The sequence below is a fragment of the Hemitrygon akajei genome, chromosome 16 (genome assembly GCF_048418815.1).
Source record: "Hemitrygon akajei chromosome 16, sHemAka1.3, whole genome shotgun sequence".
NCBI classification, from domain to species: domain Eukaryota; kingdom Metazoa; phylum Chordata; class Chondrichthyes; order Myliobatiformes; family Dasyatidae; genus Hemitrygon; species Hemitrygon akajei.
This window is the reverse complement of record NC_133139.1, coordinates 38,429,364-38,447,795: the sequence shown is the minus strand read 5'-3', so window position 1 is coordinate 38,447,795 and position 18,432 is coordinate 38,429,364. Positions and strand designations below refer to the sequence as shown.

Below are 18,432 nucleotides of genomic sequence, written 5' to 3'. Positions count from 1 at the left end.
AAGCTGAAGTCCTCAATGACAACAACCCGATTGCTTTTAAACCTTTCCTTAATCTGCCTGCATACCTGTTCCTCAATGTCCTGGTGGCTACTGGAGGGCCGGGGGGTGGGGGGGGGGGGTGCAGTGTCTGAAGTACACACTATCACAGAGTGATTCCAGCCTTGCTGTTTTTGAGTTCTACCCAGAGACCCAATGGACGAGCCCTCTATTACGTTCGCTTTGAATGCATTACTTAATTAATGGGACACCTGCCTCACTTTTACCTCCCACTCTATCTTTTCTAAAATATTGAAATCCTGGGATACTAAGCACCTATTCTTGTCACTCTCTCAAGCAAGTCTCTGTAATGGCCACAACATCATAGTTGCATGGACTGATCTGTTCTCTAAGTTCATCACCTTTACCTATAATACTCCAAGCAATAAAATACACACACTTCAAACTATCCGCCCCACCGTAGCTATTACTTTGCTCCTGGCTGTTTTTCCTGACCCTGACATCTATCTTCCTCTCTTCCCCTCCACTTTCTGATTTGGTGCTCTGGTTCCTATCCCCCCGTTAACCAATAAAGATAATAGCTCATATACATCAAAGTATAATATATTTTTTTAATTCCGTATTATTTCAGAAGACTTTATTTTCTTACAAAACAAATAATATGCTTGCAATTAAATAATTACATTAATTGGTATAACCAATACATATCCAGTAATTGCTTTAATAGCATTACTATTGTTGTTTTTAAAAGAACATCTGAAGTAGAATCATGCCACAGCAGCCTGAAGTTCTGTCTTTTGGCCAGTATTAATTATTCGTATGGCTCAATCCCACCCACACCCCATATTTAACAGGAATGCAAGGGAACTTCTCTCCCTTTGATTAAACTCTGACCATGTGGAGACTATTCATAGAAATAATACAGTTACAAACAGATTATTTCAAAGTATATTAATAGGTGAATAAATCACTAATATTCTAATATCAAAGTTATACAAGAGCATAATGTTTACCCAGTCCCTTCAGATCTATCACACAGCATTGCTGGTTACTCTGTACAGCTTTCTTATAAAGCTCATGTTACCTGAAATATGTTTAGACGACTGATTCAAACAGGGTACCACAGTATTTAAAAAGAGAAGGCTGCACTCTAGTGGTGGAGCTCAATCTTTTAAGACTTGCCCATTTTTAAATCTGATCTTTTCTCCTTTATACAACTTGTATTTTGAGTTGCCAATACATTATACAAAAGGAATTCAAAAACATTTGATCTATGAAGAATACTGAAAGCAGCTTACAAAGAACATTTGATTCTCATGTATTCTTAATTCACTTTCCTCTCCTAAGGGAATGGTCTTCAAATTTCCTTCCAGTTGCACTAACCTTTCACATTCTCCTCAGCCATGCAAAAAAACCTATTGAGCAAGACTTCAGAATACCAATTTTGACATTTTTTGTGCCAAAGCTAGATTTCCTTCCTCCACATTCCAGGACCCACATATTTCTTGAATAGATGTGCTCCATGTAAGGATTATTAACCTATTTTAATGGCAATTCAATCCCATTCCTGAGGGAATAGATCTATCTTAAACTAATAGGCAGTAAAAAAAATAATTTAGAGACCTGGTCATGTGTGTAGTAATATTTTTATGAAGAAAATAAACTTGATTTCTTAATTTAAGATCTTCCTCTCCTGCTTTTTACAGTCCAGGTTGGATAGTTCAATATTGAGTTCTGCTGTTTCAAGAAAAGCAGTCAAATGCCTATGTCTTCATCCCCAATTCTAACTATGCTCCCAATATTCAATTGCATTGGAAATTGCTTTTCACTTTTAAAAACTCAACGTTTGTAGCATATTTTTGTTCCTTTGTTCAAAATACCAAAGGCTAGTCAACATCACTTGTAACACTATGGTACATTAAAGTACATTAAATTGATTGGCACTTTACAAACAAAAATTTCTGTCAGGTTATTGTAGACCATTAATTGATTAATAGAAAAGGTAGTAGATTTTTACCAATTTCCTTGATTGTTTCCAATATTTTGTATCAGTGCAGTCCCAACCACCAACTAATACAATTTGGATGTTTTAGATATTGGAGTAAGGCTGGGATTTCAACGATGGAGTTGACAGCTCATGGGATCACAAGTCCCATTCTTCATTTGGCAAGTCTTAGAAATTCTCTGTTTAACTGAGCACCCCCCCTAGAGTAATTTCACTACACTTCACATTTTTTGCTTTAATATGTAATGGTTCTCATCTAAATTATTATTCATAACCATCTTTGAACTAGAAGTGCAATGAAAATAGCAATCAAACCATGTACATCATCAGGATCAAGATTTAAAATGTAGCTTTTGTGAAGAGGCTTAGTGTTGTTGAGTGAGAAGGACAGTTTTTGAAAGTCAAATGCAACATGCTCGGGCATGTCACAAGTATCACTCCAATTCCAGTCTTCACCGATGTTCCACAGGTTGACAAATAAACATGGATCTCAGCAGGAAGTCTCTCAGTCGTACATTGCTGCCCTTCTCTGCATCAACTTTAAATTCAGCTCCGCATTAATAGCTAATGGGGAAAATGGTTAAAAATAGTTAGTCCTGTAATTTTCTCCCTTAAAAGATTATGCACAACAATGAAACATATTGATATAGTATTAAGGAATGGACACTCTGTTTAAGACTACTTAGTAAATATGCTCTTTGAAATATGAATGCATTGCATTTTAAAAATCTTTTTTTTTAATTCTTTTTGGCATCCAGGCATTGTAGGCAAGGCCAGTGTTTATTGAAAAATCTAATTGTCCTCAGAAAGATGCTGGTGAGTGAGCAGTGTGAACTGCAACACTCTTCTGATGACAATCTTCCCACAATGCTGTTGGGTAGGCAGTGCTGACATTTTAGCTCTTCACTGAATAAGGGCCAACAAGCACCTCCAAGCCAGAATGGCGTGCAACTTGAAGGGAAACCTGTAGGTGGCAGTTCATTTCCCTTGTTCATTTAGGTTTGAGAGTTTTGGATTAATCTGGGCAAACAATAGCACTGTATTTTATGGAAGGCACATCTGATGTATCAAGTGGTGCAGGAAAAGCAGGCTGTATTATCTGGATGGTGACTAGCTTCTTGAGAGTTGTTGGCATTGTCAAGTAGAGAATATTTCAATACACTTAAATTGAGCCTTGTGGATGATGGAAGGAGTGTGCAAAGGCAAGTTTCTTATAGTCTCTAAGCTGCTCATAGCTTCAATATTTACATGGCTAGTCCAGTTGAATTTCTAGTCCATGGTTACCCTCAGGATATTGATTGTACTGGTTACAGGCAATTATGCCATGGTATGTCAAGGTCATGATTATCTCTGTTGCTAGAGAAGGTAATTTTCTAGCAGTTTTGTGATGTGAATGGGACTTGCCATTTGTCAGCCCATGCCCAAGTATTGTCTAGGTCTCACAGCTTACAAGCACGGACTGCTTCCATTGTTGATGATTTAAAATTTCTCAATTGTCAGTGTTTGTCCCCACTTCCGACTGTGTGTGAGGAAGGTAATTGTTGAAGCAGCTGAAGATGGCTGGGCCTAGGAAAGTGCTGCAGTGATATCCTGGGGTAGGGGTAATTGCCCTCCAACAACACAACCAGCACCTTTTGGGGAAGGGCCAATACATCACAGCACATCCCTCCTCAACATCAGAAATACCTTCACAAGGCTCTGCCTCAAGAAGGCTACACTTATCAAAGATCACTATCTTGCAGCTATCATTCAAGCAGGATATAGCTCACACCACCAGATTGAATTCTTGAACCAATCTGAACAACTTGAATCGCTGCTTTAGTATAGCAACACTGATTACTCTGCACTGCTATGAACTTTTTTTTGCTGTTCTATTTGCATTCTTTCCTGTATGGTTTAATTGATGTTTCTTGTGAATTTTGCATCTCTAATGGACTGTGATGCTACTGCAAGTAAGCTTTTCATTGTACCTGAGCACCTGTGTACTTAGAGCACTGCACAGCATAGAAACAGACCCTTCGACCCATCTATATCGTGCTGAATGTTTTTCTACCTAGTCCTATCTATCCACAGCTGGACCATACCCCTCTATTCCATGTACCTGCCCAAACATCTCTTAAATGATCTCATTGTACCTGCATCCACCAATGGCAATAAATTTGACTTTCAAGTGTATGCAAATTACAACCTGTTCAGAGAAAACCAGATTGGTACCAAGGGCCTCTGATATATATAAAAAAATAGTAAAAATAATTTCAGTCTTCTAGTCTCAACATCACAAGAGACAATGCACAAAGTGCTGGAGGGCAGGATGTCATGTGGTACAAGTGGTAATAATGATGACTTCCAAGGATGTTGGAGGTGTGCACTGCAATATCTGCAAACTCGCTGGATCTTACTGCACCGAAGCTGATCCTTTGACCCACCAAATCTATGGTAGCAAGCCCACATTTACAACGATTAAATGAATTCTTCACATTCTACCACTGCACTTATTTGGCCATTTACAGTGGTCACTATGCCAGCTCACACATCTTGTGGTGTCGTATTAAACCAGCGCACCTGGAGGAACCCCACGTAGTCTCAGGGAGAACTTTTCACACTCCATGCAGACAGCACTCTGACTTGGGACTGAACCTGGCTCGCTGGAGATGCAAGGCAACCACTCTACCACCTGTGCTATTGTGCCATCTATAACAATAGCACATTTGATTTGTGTTTCTATAACTACCATCCAAACAAAGTCTGCAATGCCTGTGCAGCAGGAAAATCGGCTTTTGTAAATTTAATCATCTTTGTCAGGTGAAATGGGAGGTCAATAGTCTTCCAGACACTGCCATCAATTTAACTTATTGGACAGAATGTCTTGAGGGATCTATTAACTTCATGCTCAGATTCTACAGCATATATCCCTAGCAGGAAAAAATCTGCACACTTGCCACATTAGTAGGTCTTGGTCAGATGTCAGCAGTCTGATAATAAATATTGTTTTCCAGTATCTTCAAGTTACCTAGCCTTTCTACTTACCCTGTGATAGTGCTGAAAGAGTGCGAGACTGAGAGGGGGTTGTTAGTTGCTGAGTTTTTGATTGTGCTGGCGGTGATTCTTTGGGTATTCCTTCAAAGAAACAAAATGAAAGTTTTAGGAAAATGGCACCTCCAAGCAGTCAGTGACTCTTTTCATTTCATGTACATGTATCTACAAGTGACTCTGAATATTTTTTTTATTTTTCCTTTGTTGTTACTTGCTCCACTGCTCCTGAAATTTTAATAAGATTTTAGGATAAGAATGGAATTGCACTATTTGACCTATCAAGTCTATTCTGCCAACCCATCATGGCTGTTATTTTCCCTTGTTACCTCATTCTCCTGCCTTCTCTCTGTAACCTCTGATGCCCTTATTAAGCAAGAGCCTACCAATCGCTACTTTAAATGGACCCACTGACTTGACCTCCACAGCCAAAAGTGACAATGAATTTCACAAGATTCACCACCCTCTAATTAAAGAAATTAATCCTCTCTGTTCAGAAGTGTTGTCCTTCTATTCTAAGGCTGTGCGCTCTGGCCCTAGACTCCCACTACAGGAAACATCCACTCCACATCCTAGGCCTTTCAGTAGTCAATAGATTTCAATAAGATCCCCTCTCATTTTTTAAAACTCCAGCAAGTACAAGCCCAAAGCCATCAAAATGCTCGTCAATGGCCTAGATCACAACTAATCCCATTTAGTTACAGGATGAAAAGATGAAAGTCAAGTTCACTGTTTCCAGTTTGCCCGAACATGCAATGAAACTCCGATAATCCACTATACCTATCGTTCAGAAATGCCGGTGGTTTGCCACTTGGCTCATCTTGAAATCCAATAGTCTGAAAAATTACTTCAGGTTTAGCACAACAAAAATGCTGAGTGCCAGAGTTTTATTTTATTCCCAGTTTTAGCTATCGTGGACTAACCCATCCTCAGAGTAGTGTGACACAGTGGAAAAGTTGTCAGAACTGCTGCGTTGCGGTGTCAGAGACCTAGGTTTCACTCATGACACCAGTTCTGTATGGAGTTTGTATGACTGCTTTCGCTCCGCATCTCAAGGACGAGTGGGTTGCTACATTAATTGGCTGTCATAAATTGTCCCCGTGTGTAGTGGGAAAAGTATCTCGAAACCTTTCCTATCCACGTACCTGTCCAAGTGACTTAATTTTTTTAATATTACCTGCCTCAACAACTTCCTCTAGAAGCTCATTCTATATACACAGTGTCCTCGGCATGAAATTGTTGCCATTCACAAAGGTCATGAGTCCCATGAAGGTCATGAGCCTGCCAGCCTCGCCCCACAACTCAGACTGGAGTTCCTTTATACTTCTAGAAACATAGAAAACCTACAGCACAATACAGGTCCCTTGACCCACAAAGCCGTGCTGAACATGTCCTTACCTACTTTCCCACTCTTTCCAGTTTAATGACATCAGCCCTAATAAGTATAACCAGACCTGTACACAATATTCCAGGTGCAACTTCACTAACATCCTCCGTCCTCTCAAAACAATCTAGCTCTTAAGTAAAATGTCTCCCGAAAGCACTTTTGTTTTAGCCTTAAATCTCCCCTCTAATTATCAACTTTTTTTGCAGTCCAAAGTTTCATGCATCTCATTTCTGTTTACAGAGATAAGAATTCTATCTGCACTTTTACCAGCCTTGTCATACCACATTAAAGGAACCCTTAATCTCCATATACCAGCATCGAAAACTGAATTATTTAAGTCAACGGGCAGATCCCAAAATTCAGGCCCATCTAAATCCCATTGCAAACGAAAAGCAAATCAAAAAGGCAATATTGTTAGTCCTCTGCCAATTAAATAGCTAAATCCAGCTCATCATCTAATATAGCAGGATCAAAGACTAAAGTACATCTCACAGAAAATCAGTTGAAGAGGAGTCATTTTCAAGAAGTTTACCGTCATGTTGCCCAGACATAAATGTTTTCAGCTTTAGGGAGAGGTTGGACAAACTTGGGCTGTAATTTCCTCCAGAGCATCTGAGCTGAGGGTGACCCAATAGAAGTTTGTACGATTATGAGGGATAGATAGGTTTTAAATGTCAAATACTAGAGGCCATAGGTTTAAGGCAAGAGGATGCAAGTTCAAAGAAGTGTGAGGAAAGTTTGTTGCTTCTCGTTTACAGAGTATGTGCCTGGAATACAGTGCCAGAGGATGCAGTAGAAACAGATCCAAAAGCAACATTTTAAAAGGCATTTAGACACAACCAGGCAGGGAATGGAGGAATCAGACCGCGTGCATTCAATGTGATTACCGTAATCAGTTTGGCAATATAGTTGCAGAGATATGGTGGGTTGCAGGCTGTGTTCCTGTGTTGTGTGTTTTACGTGCTAGAGCTTGGCCCTAGTCTCTTTGGTCTACGTGGGATAAATCAATGCTTAATCCATTCTCAAAAGTTATTTTCCACAGAGTTCAAAGAGCAACAATCAAAAGGAGAAATCCTGGCTGAAGCCGAATAATGCAAACCTTAAATGCTCCTACAGTCCCTGGGCATTTATTTCACTGTATGGTTGCCACCCACACTGTTTTTGTGCACTTTATGCAGTCCAGTGTAGGTCTGTAGTCTAGTATAGCTTTCTCTGTGTTTTTTTTTATTACGTAGTTCAGTCCAGTTTTTTGTACTGTGTCATGTAAACCATGGTCCTGAAAAACATTGTCTCATTTTTACTATGCACTGTACCAGCAGTTATGGTTGAAATGAGAATAAAAGTTGACTTGATTTGACTTGACCCACTCCCACACTATTATCCCTAGGCCAAAATTAACAAAAAGTCTCCAAGAAGATTCCTGACTAGCAGAAAAACAACCATTTTCCCACCTCCAATGTGTTATATAATTTACATATTAACTGATTCATCTCTAATGTTATTTTCAGCAGCATTGCGGGCACACAAATTTTCATTGCGCCTGTGCACATGACAAACTTGACTGTTTTTGTCTAAAGCATTGATTATATGTATTTGTTAATATTTCTATGATTCTGCCCCCCCCCCCACCAGTTACAGCATGCTCCTGAAAGTTAAATTTCAATTGCTGAAGACACTTGGACAAATCTCGTGGCTTTGCAATGATAATTATAGAGTGTTTATAAGAATCCAAGACCACCTTTGACTACACTAAAGATCCTCTTTGTGTTGCATTTTCCAGAGCAAACATAGTAGCTGCTATAATAACCATTCCTTTGCAAAGAAATCTACGAACCAAGCTCCAAATTCGAAGACCATTGTCATTAAACAGAAGCAAGAGATGTCCCCAATCACAGCAGAACTGCATGGGATGCAAAATCTCGGAATCTCTTTTAATTAGAAGATGAAACAAGAAAGCACAGGATCAGGCTCTTCGACCCATGATGCCAAAAGAAACTAATCTGATCTGCCTGCACAGAATCCATTTCTCTCCATTCCCTTTGTGTTCACATGTCTGTCTAAATGCCACATACTGCTATCATAGTATACAACTACAAGAACTTTGGACATTGTCATAAACCATTGTAAGCAAAATGGCTCAAAGTATGTATCTTAATGATTAGTGAAGCCATTAATCAGGGACTAATTGTGGTGAACTACATATGCCTGTCTGGACACGCCCCCTGCTGACTGCTCCTGTGGCTCCTCCCACAGACCCCTGTATAAAGGCGATTGAAGTCTGAGCCCGGCCTCTCTGTCTCCAGGATGTAGTACGGTGGTCAACCATTGCTTGTTCCTTCTTCCAGTCAATAAAAGCCGATATCTCACCTTTACGTCTCAGAGAGAGTTATTGATGGTGCATCACTAATTGCAGGCACAAGGAGCCAAGAATTTCCCTTGGCAATCCTGCATTGTAGTGCAGTACATCATAAAAATGTGATTGCATTGTTTATAACCATAGACTTTAAACTATGCACTTATATTTAGAATTAACTGGGGAGTTCTACTATATTCATCAATCCTCTCTAATTTACTTAGGAGCATTGATGCCTGTCCCGCCAGCTGGCCAACAGGAAAATATCTGTTCCTATCTGGTTCTAGCCCAATGAGTTGTAGAACATATTCATCTGCAGGTGATATTGTTCCTGACTCTATAAGCATTGTAGAAGCATTTAACCAGGTATAAAGTGCTATTTTGTTACTCTGGGTATGCCAATGTACAATTGCAGCACTAGTATGAAAGTTTTGTTTGCACAAACAGAACAAACGGATTAGAAGTAGACTAGAGCTATGGACAGATCACCCCATGCAAAGAACATTCTATGTGGCATTCAAGAGGGGAACAATTAGAAATGTGCCCCATCCCACCTCCCCCTGTAGGTTAGAACTTGTTATGTGCATTCCCAAATAGGGTTTGTCCCCTTCAAGCAAATATGTTCTTGCCAAATTGCTGTGGTTAAAATGTAACCAATTACAGTTGCTGATAATCTGATAACCGGCATGTTAATTAGTCTTAAAGTTCCAAGCAATTCTACACAATATCCAGTTTCTCCTATAATATAATTCTAAACCACCCACAAAGTTTCTTCTGTCCACCTTAAGGATAGCTTTATTATTATGCCATATAGTACTCACTTCACTATTTAACTGTTGAAAGATGAATCGCAGTTTTAGGTATACTAAACTTACTCCTTGGATTGTACTGAAAGAACTGGATCACATAAAATCAACATCCTGGCACTCAAGAACATCCTATTTTTGATCCTTGCCAGGTTAACTCTACCAAGCCAAGGCTGAGTGAGATTCAGAAGCAACAAACAATCCACTGAGAGAATTCAATGGGTCGAGAAGCAAAGAGAGGAAAAGTATTGTCAATGTTTTAGCTCAAAACAGAGTCCTGCTGAGGGGTCTCAGCTCTTTTCCACAGACGCTGCCTGGCCTGCTGAGTTCCTCCAGCATTTTGTGTGTGTTGCTCAGATTTCCAGCGTCTGCAGATTTTCTCGTTTGTCAAAAAGTTGCATCCTTCTTTCAGAAGAACTTTCGTTGTTCCAGACTCCACTAATCACACAGTCTCATGTCTCTCAAGTGAGAAGAGGAGTAGTAATTACTACAGCATACAAAGAAGCCTATTGGCCCATCAAGCCAATGCCAGCTCTTAGGAAACAATCTCCAACTCTTGCCCAGCCTTTCACTTCCCTGCAGTCCCACAACACACTCTCAGGTGCTTCCCATCAACTCCCCCTTGATTCTTTTACCACTTACAGGACCTTCATTGGAGGGAATTTATATTAGCCAGTCAACCTATTAACACATATTTGGGATGCAAAGGGAAACTGAAAAGCTTGGAGGAAGTTGAAGTGGAATGGTCATGGGTTCAACATGATATAAACTTCACACTGTCAGCACCTGAACTCAGGATCAAACCCAGATCCCTAGAACTACGAGGCAGCAGCACTGGCTGCTTCACCATTGCACTGCCTATGCCACGTGGTCGCAGGTTCCAAACTGTATCACCAGATAATAAGTACAATACATTAAATGCCATGTAGTCCAAGCTATGGCACCCATGACTAGATCTAGATGGGAATGAGTCTCGAGGATGAGGAACCAGATTAATGCTTTGTCCCAGTGAGAGGCAAAAGATGGGAGAAGACTGGAAAATTAAAATACAAATAGTGCTGGAAAAATCCATCAATGTGGTAAATAATAATTAACATGATAGTGCACTTTTGAAACTAGGAGAAAAATCCTACCAGCATCATTATCGAGATGCCCTACTTCTGGTTCTATAATTTTTGGAATCTTTGGCCTCTGTTTCGTTTGCTTAACTGAAAAAAAATGTGAAATGCAATCACTGAAAGAGCCACATCTTTCCTTGATAAGGATAGAGAAGAGTTCATGAGGGGACATTAAAATAAAAAGGTAGAAAGTTACCTGGAGTCTGTCAGCCTGAGAAAAAGCAGATGGGAAAACCACTTCAAGTGACATCTTTTCTCCACCCCTTCCCCACACACACTGCATCATTATCTCTTCTACTCTGGAATCACTCAGCTCAAATTTAGTATCCTTGCCCATTATCTGAGTCTCTTTACAATTAGAATTACATTTCTTGTTTCTCTTCTACTTTCTCAAATGCAAAGATGACCCTAGTCCTATTAACAAAATACAGATTACAAACCCATAATGCTAACCTGGTTCAGTTGATGTCTTGGCTGGTGATAGCTTCGATGTATGCAAATTCCTATGAATCAGTTCTCCACTTTCAGCATCTTCTTGCACATAACCTAAATATAGGAGTGACAGACAAACAAAAAGAACTTTTAGATGTTGCTGTAAGGTGAGTACAGTGACGTTGATGAGCAGATCCCAAACTCGGATGCCCCCTTTACAGCAAGTTCAGAAAAGATCAGGGGAGTAGGTAATTAAAATCTAAATCAACACACACACAAAACGCTGGGTTAATTATAAAATCTAACCCTTTTAATGGAAAACTTATTGGACTGTGTGAAGTCAACTGAAAGTAATGCTGCTTGTATCGATGAATGGTTCATTTGATCACCTTTCTGTCAGGCAGGCTGGGTTTAAAATTTACTTCTCTTTGATATTAAAATACAAAACTGCAAAAAAATACAGTAAAAATATAACAGTGTAAGCAGAACACATCTGTGAAACTCCATGGTTTGTAACAGCAATGTGAATGCCCCTAAACATTGCCCAATTGAAAGTAAAATCATGCAGTTTGTAAAAATAATGGTCAATTTGATCATCATTCTATCAGTCCAAGTCAACTGATATGGTTAGCATGTCGTTTCATATTATTATGCTGATTGGGCCAAATAACTCCACATATTATTGCTGTGTGTATTTACATGTTGTGGAATAAAGATGATTCATTTCAACCAAGTGTTTATAAAGGTACAGTAGATCCCATTGTTAACACTATCCTGCTAACAATTAGCTAAAAATTGGATTATACAGGCATCCTTGTTCAACGACTCAAAGGAATGCCTGGAAATCAGATGTCCCAAGAGATATCTATGACAGGACTCAAAACCTGTGGCAATAATTTCTGGTTATATGAACAAGGAGCAGGACTGGAGCAAACTCAGTGGTCTGAGTAATCCACACAGACTCTCGAATCCAGTCGCCATTTAAGAGCATAGATGATATGATTCCAGCCTTAAGACTGTATTACCTCCTATCCTCAATCACCTTTCATGATCCCTTGCTTACCAGAGGTTAATCCACTTTTACTCAACGATTCATGAATAGCTTCTTCCCCTCTGCCCTCAGATTTCTCAAGGAACATTAAACCCATGAACACTACCTCACTACTTTTTCTTTTTTGCACTACTTATTTAACTTAACTTTTTAAATATATACACTTCTTACTGTAATTTATAGTTTCTATTATATTATGTATTGCAATGTACGGCTGCCACATAACAAATTTCATGATGTATGCCAGTGATATTAAACTGAATTCTGATCTTTTAAGAAATATTCATAGACTCTGCCTCCACAGACCTATGAGGAAGAGACTCCCAAGACTCTCAGCCCTCTGATAGATAACCTCCATCTTAAATGGGCAAAAATTTTATTATTAAAAAAAGGGAGGTTTTGACCCCTCATTCTAGATTCTCATAAAAGATTTCTTCCTTACATCATTCTGAGGTGTCCAAGGATCTAATAGTGAGAAAATAGTTCAAACAGAAAAACAAGACTCCCCTTCATGGATGTGAGTGTTGAACCCAGATCAATCAAATATATTGTTTTAAACATAACACATCTGTCAAGAATAAAAGGACAAACATACTCAGATTCATTTCATAATCTTTTGGTATTTCTAAAGGCTTCAGCACTCCTTTGGTTTGTTGAATAAAAAAGTTGATGGTATCTTGTTTACTGGTGCACAAGATCTGAAAAACAAAAATAACTTGCATGATTGTACTGTAAATAACAATTGTACATCAGAAAGGTCATAGGCAGATCTTAATTGAAGAGCCTTTAACCCCATTGAGTAATTTTATTTTTCCCTCAAGTTGGGGTTGGGGTCAATACCAGAGGCTCCTTGTTCAGTAAAACCTCAGGTTTTAAAAGTTTTCCGTGTTTACAAATCCTCCACAGGATACTATAATCTAACCTGGCCCTACAAACCTTCCAGATGGCCCGAGTTTTCCCAATGCTGGTATCTTAATCATTTTCAAATGTTATCTACATTTAAGGCCTATGCCTTCAGCCAGGCAATCCATGAGCTCCATAATTCTTTCCCAAGCCTCACTAACACTCTCTCTCTCCTCTTCAAAGCCTACACCTGCAACTAAGATTTTGGCCATTTGCCCAAATACAGTGGATTCCATTTAATTGGGACACATAGGGTCCATTGCATTTTGGTCCAATTAAGTGGTTACCCCAATTAGCCAAGATTTAATGGAAATAGTTAAAAGTATAATTAAGAGAAGCTACTGTTTAACTGAGTAGCAAATTATGCACTTAGAGTTACAGAACAAATTAGAACACTGCTAGAGTACTATAAGACTGTATTAGTTCCTAATAGTTATCGATTGAAGAATTTATCCAGTGTACACTGCTGGGTGCTTTTGATTGGCTGTGAAATGAAAAGAATCAGTGCAGACACCTAATGCGCATATTGAATTCTCTTTATTGCCTTCTTGCATATAGTCAAAATTAAAAAACAACAATATTGTATTTTTTTAAAACATTGCTTTTTGAATTGGTGTCCTTTGGGCCTAATTAACAACATAACACAAGCACACACAACTAACATTACTTAAAAAAAAGCTGCTTGCTCTAACCACGTAGTGTCTAATAGCCACACAAGGGCACTCAATTGATGCTAGTTAGAAACTGTTCAACAGCGGTCTCCAGTCCCAATTAAGCAAAGGAAATCCTGACTCCCCCCCCCCCCACCAATTAGTTTTTGTTAAGAGCTGTCGTGAATAAACAACTGTCCTGAATAACCAACATCCCAATTAACCAGAATCCATTGTATATCCTCATGTGGCTCAGAACCAAAAGTTTGACGTGATACTCAAAATTACCTTGGAATGCTTGCAGTGAAGTAGATTATGGAGAAGTTGCCGTGCATCGACTTAAAACTAAAGCAATGACCAAATCACTTTACAAAATACATACTCATACTCCATTGTGTTGAATTCAATAATCAGAACTGGGAAAAGATGAGGCTCTCTGTTGGCCAGCCATGGATATTGCGTTTGAGCTGTCTATGTGATGTGCTAGCTAGGCCAGTACAATAAGAGCAAGCCGTTGCCCATGAAGCAGGCTTCCCTTCTCCACATAGCTGATGATTCCAAAAGAACAGCAGCATCACAGGAGTTGCCAATCTGCATTTAACTCAATGTAGGATTGCCTTAGGGACTCCAGCTCCGGATTTTTTCTTCTGGGTTTACTCCCAAAGATTTCCCTGTGAGTGGGTACAGCCACTAGGCAGAGCTGGAGATTTCTGTCTCCTAGATGAGCTGCCAACCATGACTGACGAGCCTCTTCTGCACAAAATGACTGGTTTTAAGGCTGCAATAACCCACCTTTGGGCAAAGACAATATTGTAAAAATTGTAGTGATTAAGAAAACTAAGTTAATTTAGCCAAGGTGTCTGCTTTATGGATGGGGATCCTTCCTGAGTATTGTTCCATAAATTATTCTTTCCCAATACCTCATTGCTTATTCTTAGAGCAAGATCTGATGTGTCATATTGGAAGTTAGTTCAGCCAAAGGCTGTATTATTCTCAAACCTAAAATTTCAGATTTGAATATCACTTATCAAGATGCTCACTCCTTGTCATTGTGGTGCCAAGTGATAATTTCTTCCTTTATACCTCAAATATTTCAAGACCAATTGGGATATTGCTACTGCTGCCCCATCTGTAGACTCAGACTTATTTCTACTCATTGATTCAAAGACACATTGGAAGTTACACCACCAGTTGAATGAATTTAAGAAGACAATTATTTGGAAGCTTACTTACCCCATCGTCAATTTCAATGACGTAGCCATCGTCCACACAGCTTATCCGGTAGTGCTTTACGACTGACTTGCTGAAATGTAACACATATTTATTGTTGTAATATTTCTAACATTCTTTGTCCATTTTCCTGTGCTGTTATCACATCAATGCAATTCTGAATTTATATTGACTCATCTCCTCAACTCCCTCTGGTTTCCCTTCCCACTGCAATTATCATAGTCAGGCCCTTCAGCCAACTCATCTATGCCAATTCTGTTCCCTATTCCCATCTACCATAGCCCTTTAAATCTCTTGCCTCTGATCTAAATCTCTCCCCTCTTGTTTCCAGCAAGCCAGAAAGCCCAGGTTTGACATTATGCAATCATGTGCTTCTGCCTTTGATGGATGCACTATCACAATGACAATGTTCCTGGCTATGGTGAGTTTCACATTGAAAAGTTAGGGAAAGGGTTCAGTTACAGTCTTTCAGATACTTTAAGTATTTATTCACATTGGGGTTAAACTTGCAACATTTTATAGACTTGTACACAGCTCCACAAGTTTCAGTTCTTCTGTCAACTTCAACTGGGTCTTACTTTCCATTTTGCTAGACACAGGTCATCTATTGGTTTGCCCCAGATGCACACCACCACCATTCAACAATAAGGTTTACGTTAAACCATGGTAAAATATGGAACATTTCCCATTTCTCAGGAGCCGCCATATGAAGACAGATACTGATGCTGAAACTCAGCTTCTTCTTCAATGCAACAGCACAGCCTCTGGCTGTTTGAAGGTCAAGACTGAATCCAACTCAAAACGCAGTTTATACACTTCAAGACCTGCACCAACATCAGCAGCCACATGAGAACACCAGAGGGATATCACTAAAAAATCTTTCAGATCCACTGGCAGTACAAGTGAACCAATAATGGTGTCACCTTCTGGGCTAGTACACCAAAGGCAAGGACTTAATGTACTCACTCAGCTCTCTTAGTAAGCCACATTGCTTAAATAGATAGATAGATAGATAGATAGATACTTCATTCATCCCCATGGGGAAATTCAACATTTTTTCCAATGTCCCATACACTTATTGTAGCTGATAGCTGATAGCAGATTCCTGGCATGTTATTCTGAGCTCTATCATGGAAGGAGATTATCAGTTGGTCAGAAGAAAGAGTCAAGAGATATTCTCAAAATCTCTTTGGTACCAAAAAAAAATACAACATTCCACTGACTTCCTGGCTCATGGCTATTCAAATGTGGAGAGCTAGCATTCAAACTAACATCAAGAATCTCATGCATCATCAGCAGAAGGGACACAGAACTTCGAACTACACACCCATGCATCCATCAGGCAATTCCTATCCCATGTGTGGTAAACTCTGAGGGCCACACATTGCACATGTCCTGTGGTAACCGAGACCAATCAAACTGTAGGCAAGGAAACTACAGTTTGAAAGCAAGATGATAAAATAATGGAAGTAAGACGGCTAGAACCTTAGGTGCCGCACACTAATTGATTTTAGTTTGTTGCAGTCTCTGGGCTATTATTATTCACAAAAAATAGCAGTTGATTTTCTCACACAATCTAAAAAGTGTTTAGTTGATTGCTAACATTAACTCGTTGCAATTTGCTTTGGATATTCAGAGGACAAATGAAGCACTAATCATAAACACAAGTAATTTGTTCCTTACTTATTGAATTCTTGTCGTGTTGTAATCGAGAAGTTCTTGTTATCAGTGTTGGGCCTCATTAACATGTTTCCAAATTCTACATTTTTCTCCAACATGGCCTCAGCCTCAACTCGTGAGACATTATAGAAGCAGCTGGAAGAGAAGGAGATACAGGTTTAAAAACAACTAAAATTGGATCTGTTGACATATTTGAGATATGTGATAAATGGTTAATGCCTACACAACTAACACAACTAATTCAGTTATCAGAGTTCACACTTTCATAATACGTAGGCCAATAAAGTAGTACCCAGAGATCTGCATACAAATATTCCTGGAAGCATAATGGAATCTTGGGCTCCTAGTTCAGATAACTAGATTTTCTCCAATCCCCAAATTCTCCAAACTAACATCCATTCCTGCATCACACAATCACAGAACTCCACAGAGTCAATTACCAGTTTTCGATAATCAAACTAACAAAGCAGTTGGGCACAATCATTAGGCTGACAAGGACTAAATGTTAGCAATTCACATAATTTTCCTTTGACATATTGAAAGTTAGTTCTTCAGCAAGTATAATATTGGATTGGAATTCAATATTCTTCTTACAGGATAATAGGCAACTTCAAAACTGAGGCGTTGAGTGATGTATCAAAGATTAATCATCATGAATGGAATAATGGGGTAGAAAGAAGTCAACACTGATGAAGAGGGCATAAAGAAAGGGAAGATGGACATACAATACAGAGGAAATTCATCCTTCGGTTTCCTTCCTGAACCCCAACTAACCCCACTTTCGCCCAACACCCAGAAAGGCACCTGAGCTGTTGATTTTCCACATCATCATAGACAGATTGTTCCAGCTCTGGAGTTGTTGGCCGTGAGCGTGCTGGTGGCAGTGGTGGTGGAGAAAACGTTGGCTTTGGCAGCCGCTTCATCTCCTTGTCAAGTACCTCCTGAAGGCTGCAAATCTGTCCAGGGAGGAAATCCAGTTTTGGAATTTCCAACTACAAGAAGAAAATGTACAACACAATATTCAGAACAAAACATATTCAACTACAAAAAGGTAAATATACTGCATGTCCTTGCCTATATACTTATAGAACATAGACAACCTACAGCATAGTACAGGCCCTTTGGCCTACAATGCTGTGCCAAACATGTACTTACTTTAGAAATTACCTAGGGTTACCCATAGCTCTCTATTTTTCTAAGCTCCAAGTACCTATCCAGAAGTCTCTTAAAAGACCCTATTGTATCTGCTTCCAACAACTTCGCCAGCAGCCCATTCCACGCACTCATCATTCTCTGCATAAAGAACTTACCCATGACATCTCCTCTGTACCTACTTCCAAGCACCTCAAATCTGTGCCCTCTCATGTTAGCCATTTCAGCCCTGGGAAAAAGCCTCTGACTATCTACACGATCAATGTCTCTCATCATCTTATATACCTCTATCAGGTCACCTCTCATCATCCGCCACTCCAAGGAGAAAAGGCCGAGTTCACTTAATCTCTTTTCATAAGGCATGCTCCCCAATCCTGGCAACATCCTTGTAAATCTCCTCTGCACCATTTCTGTCATTTCCACTTCCTTCCTGTAGTGAGGTGACCAGAACTGAGCACAGTACTCCAAGTGGGTCTGTCCAGGGTCCTATATAGCTGTAACATTACCTCTTGGCTCCTTAAATCAATGTCACAGTTGATGAAGGCCAATGCACCAACCAGAGTCAACCTGAGCAGCAGTTTTGAGTGTCCTATGGACTCATCCCCAAGATCCCTCTAATTCTCCACACTGCCAAGAGT

General features: G+C 39.5%; 2 protein-coding genes across 5 annotated transcripts in view; one reads left to right on the top strand and one right to left on the bottom strand.

The window, feature by feature from the left end:
• The window catches only part of fsd1 (fibronectin type III and SPRY domain containing 1), a 73,041-nt gene extending 64,273 nt beyond the window's left edge, over positions 1-8,768 (top strand). The window contains exon 10 of one of the 3 annotated variants that reach the window (XM_073068737.1): positions 8,200-8,768. In XM_073068737.1, coding sequence (XP_072924838.1) covers positions 8,200-8,358 — 159 coding nt within the window. In that variant the 3' untranslated portion in view covers positions 8,359-8,768. The remainder of the gene's footprint in view (positions 1-8,199) is intronic. The other 2 variants (XM_073068736.1, XM_073068734.1) reach the window with 2 other exon arrangements.
• Positions 585-18,432, bottom strand: part of LOC140739991 (signal-transducing adaptor protein 1-like) — a 39,758-nt gene continuing 21,910 nt past the window's right edge. The window contains exons 5-12 of one of the 2 annotated variants that reach the window (XM_073068739.1): positions 17,447-17,634; positions 16,646-16,777; positions 14,966-15,035; positions 12,775-12,877; positions 11,150-11,242; positions 10,712-10,786; positions 5,030-5,119; positions 585-2,566 (exon numbers count right to left, since the gene is read on the bottom strand). In XM_073068739.1, the coding sequence (XP_072924840.1) occupies positions 2,508-2,566; positions 5,030-5,119; positions 10,712-10,786; positions 11,150-11,242; positions 12,775-12,877; positions 14,966-15,035; positions 16,646-16,777; positions 17,447-17,634 (810 nt within the window). In that variant the 3' untranslated portion in view covers positions 585-2,507. The remainder of the gene's footprint in view (positions 2,567-5,029; positions 5,120-10,711; positions 10,787-11,149; positions 11,243-12,774; positions 12,878-14,965; positions 15,036-16,645; positions 16,778-17,446; positions 17,635-18,432) is intronic. The other variant, XM_073068740.1, reaches the window with a different exon arrangement.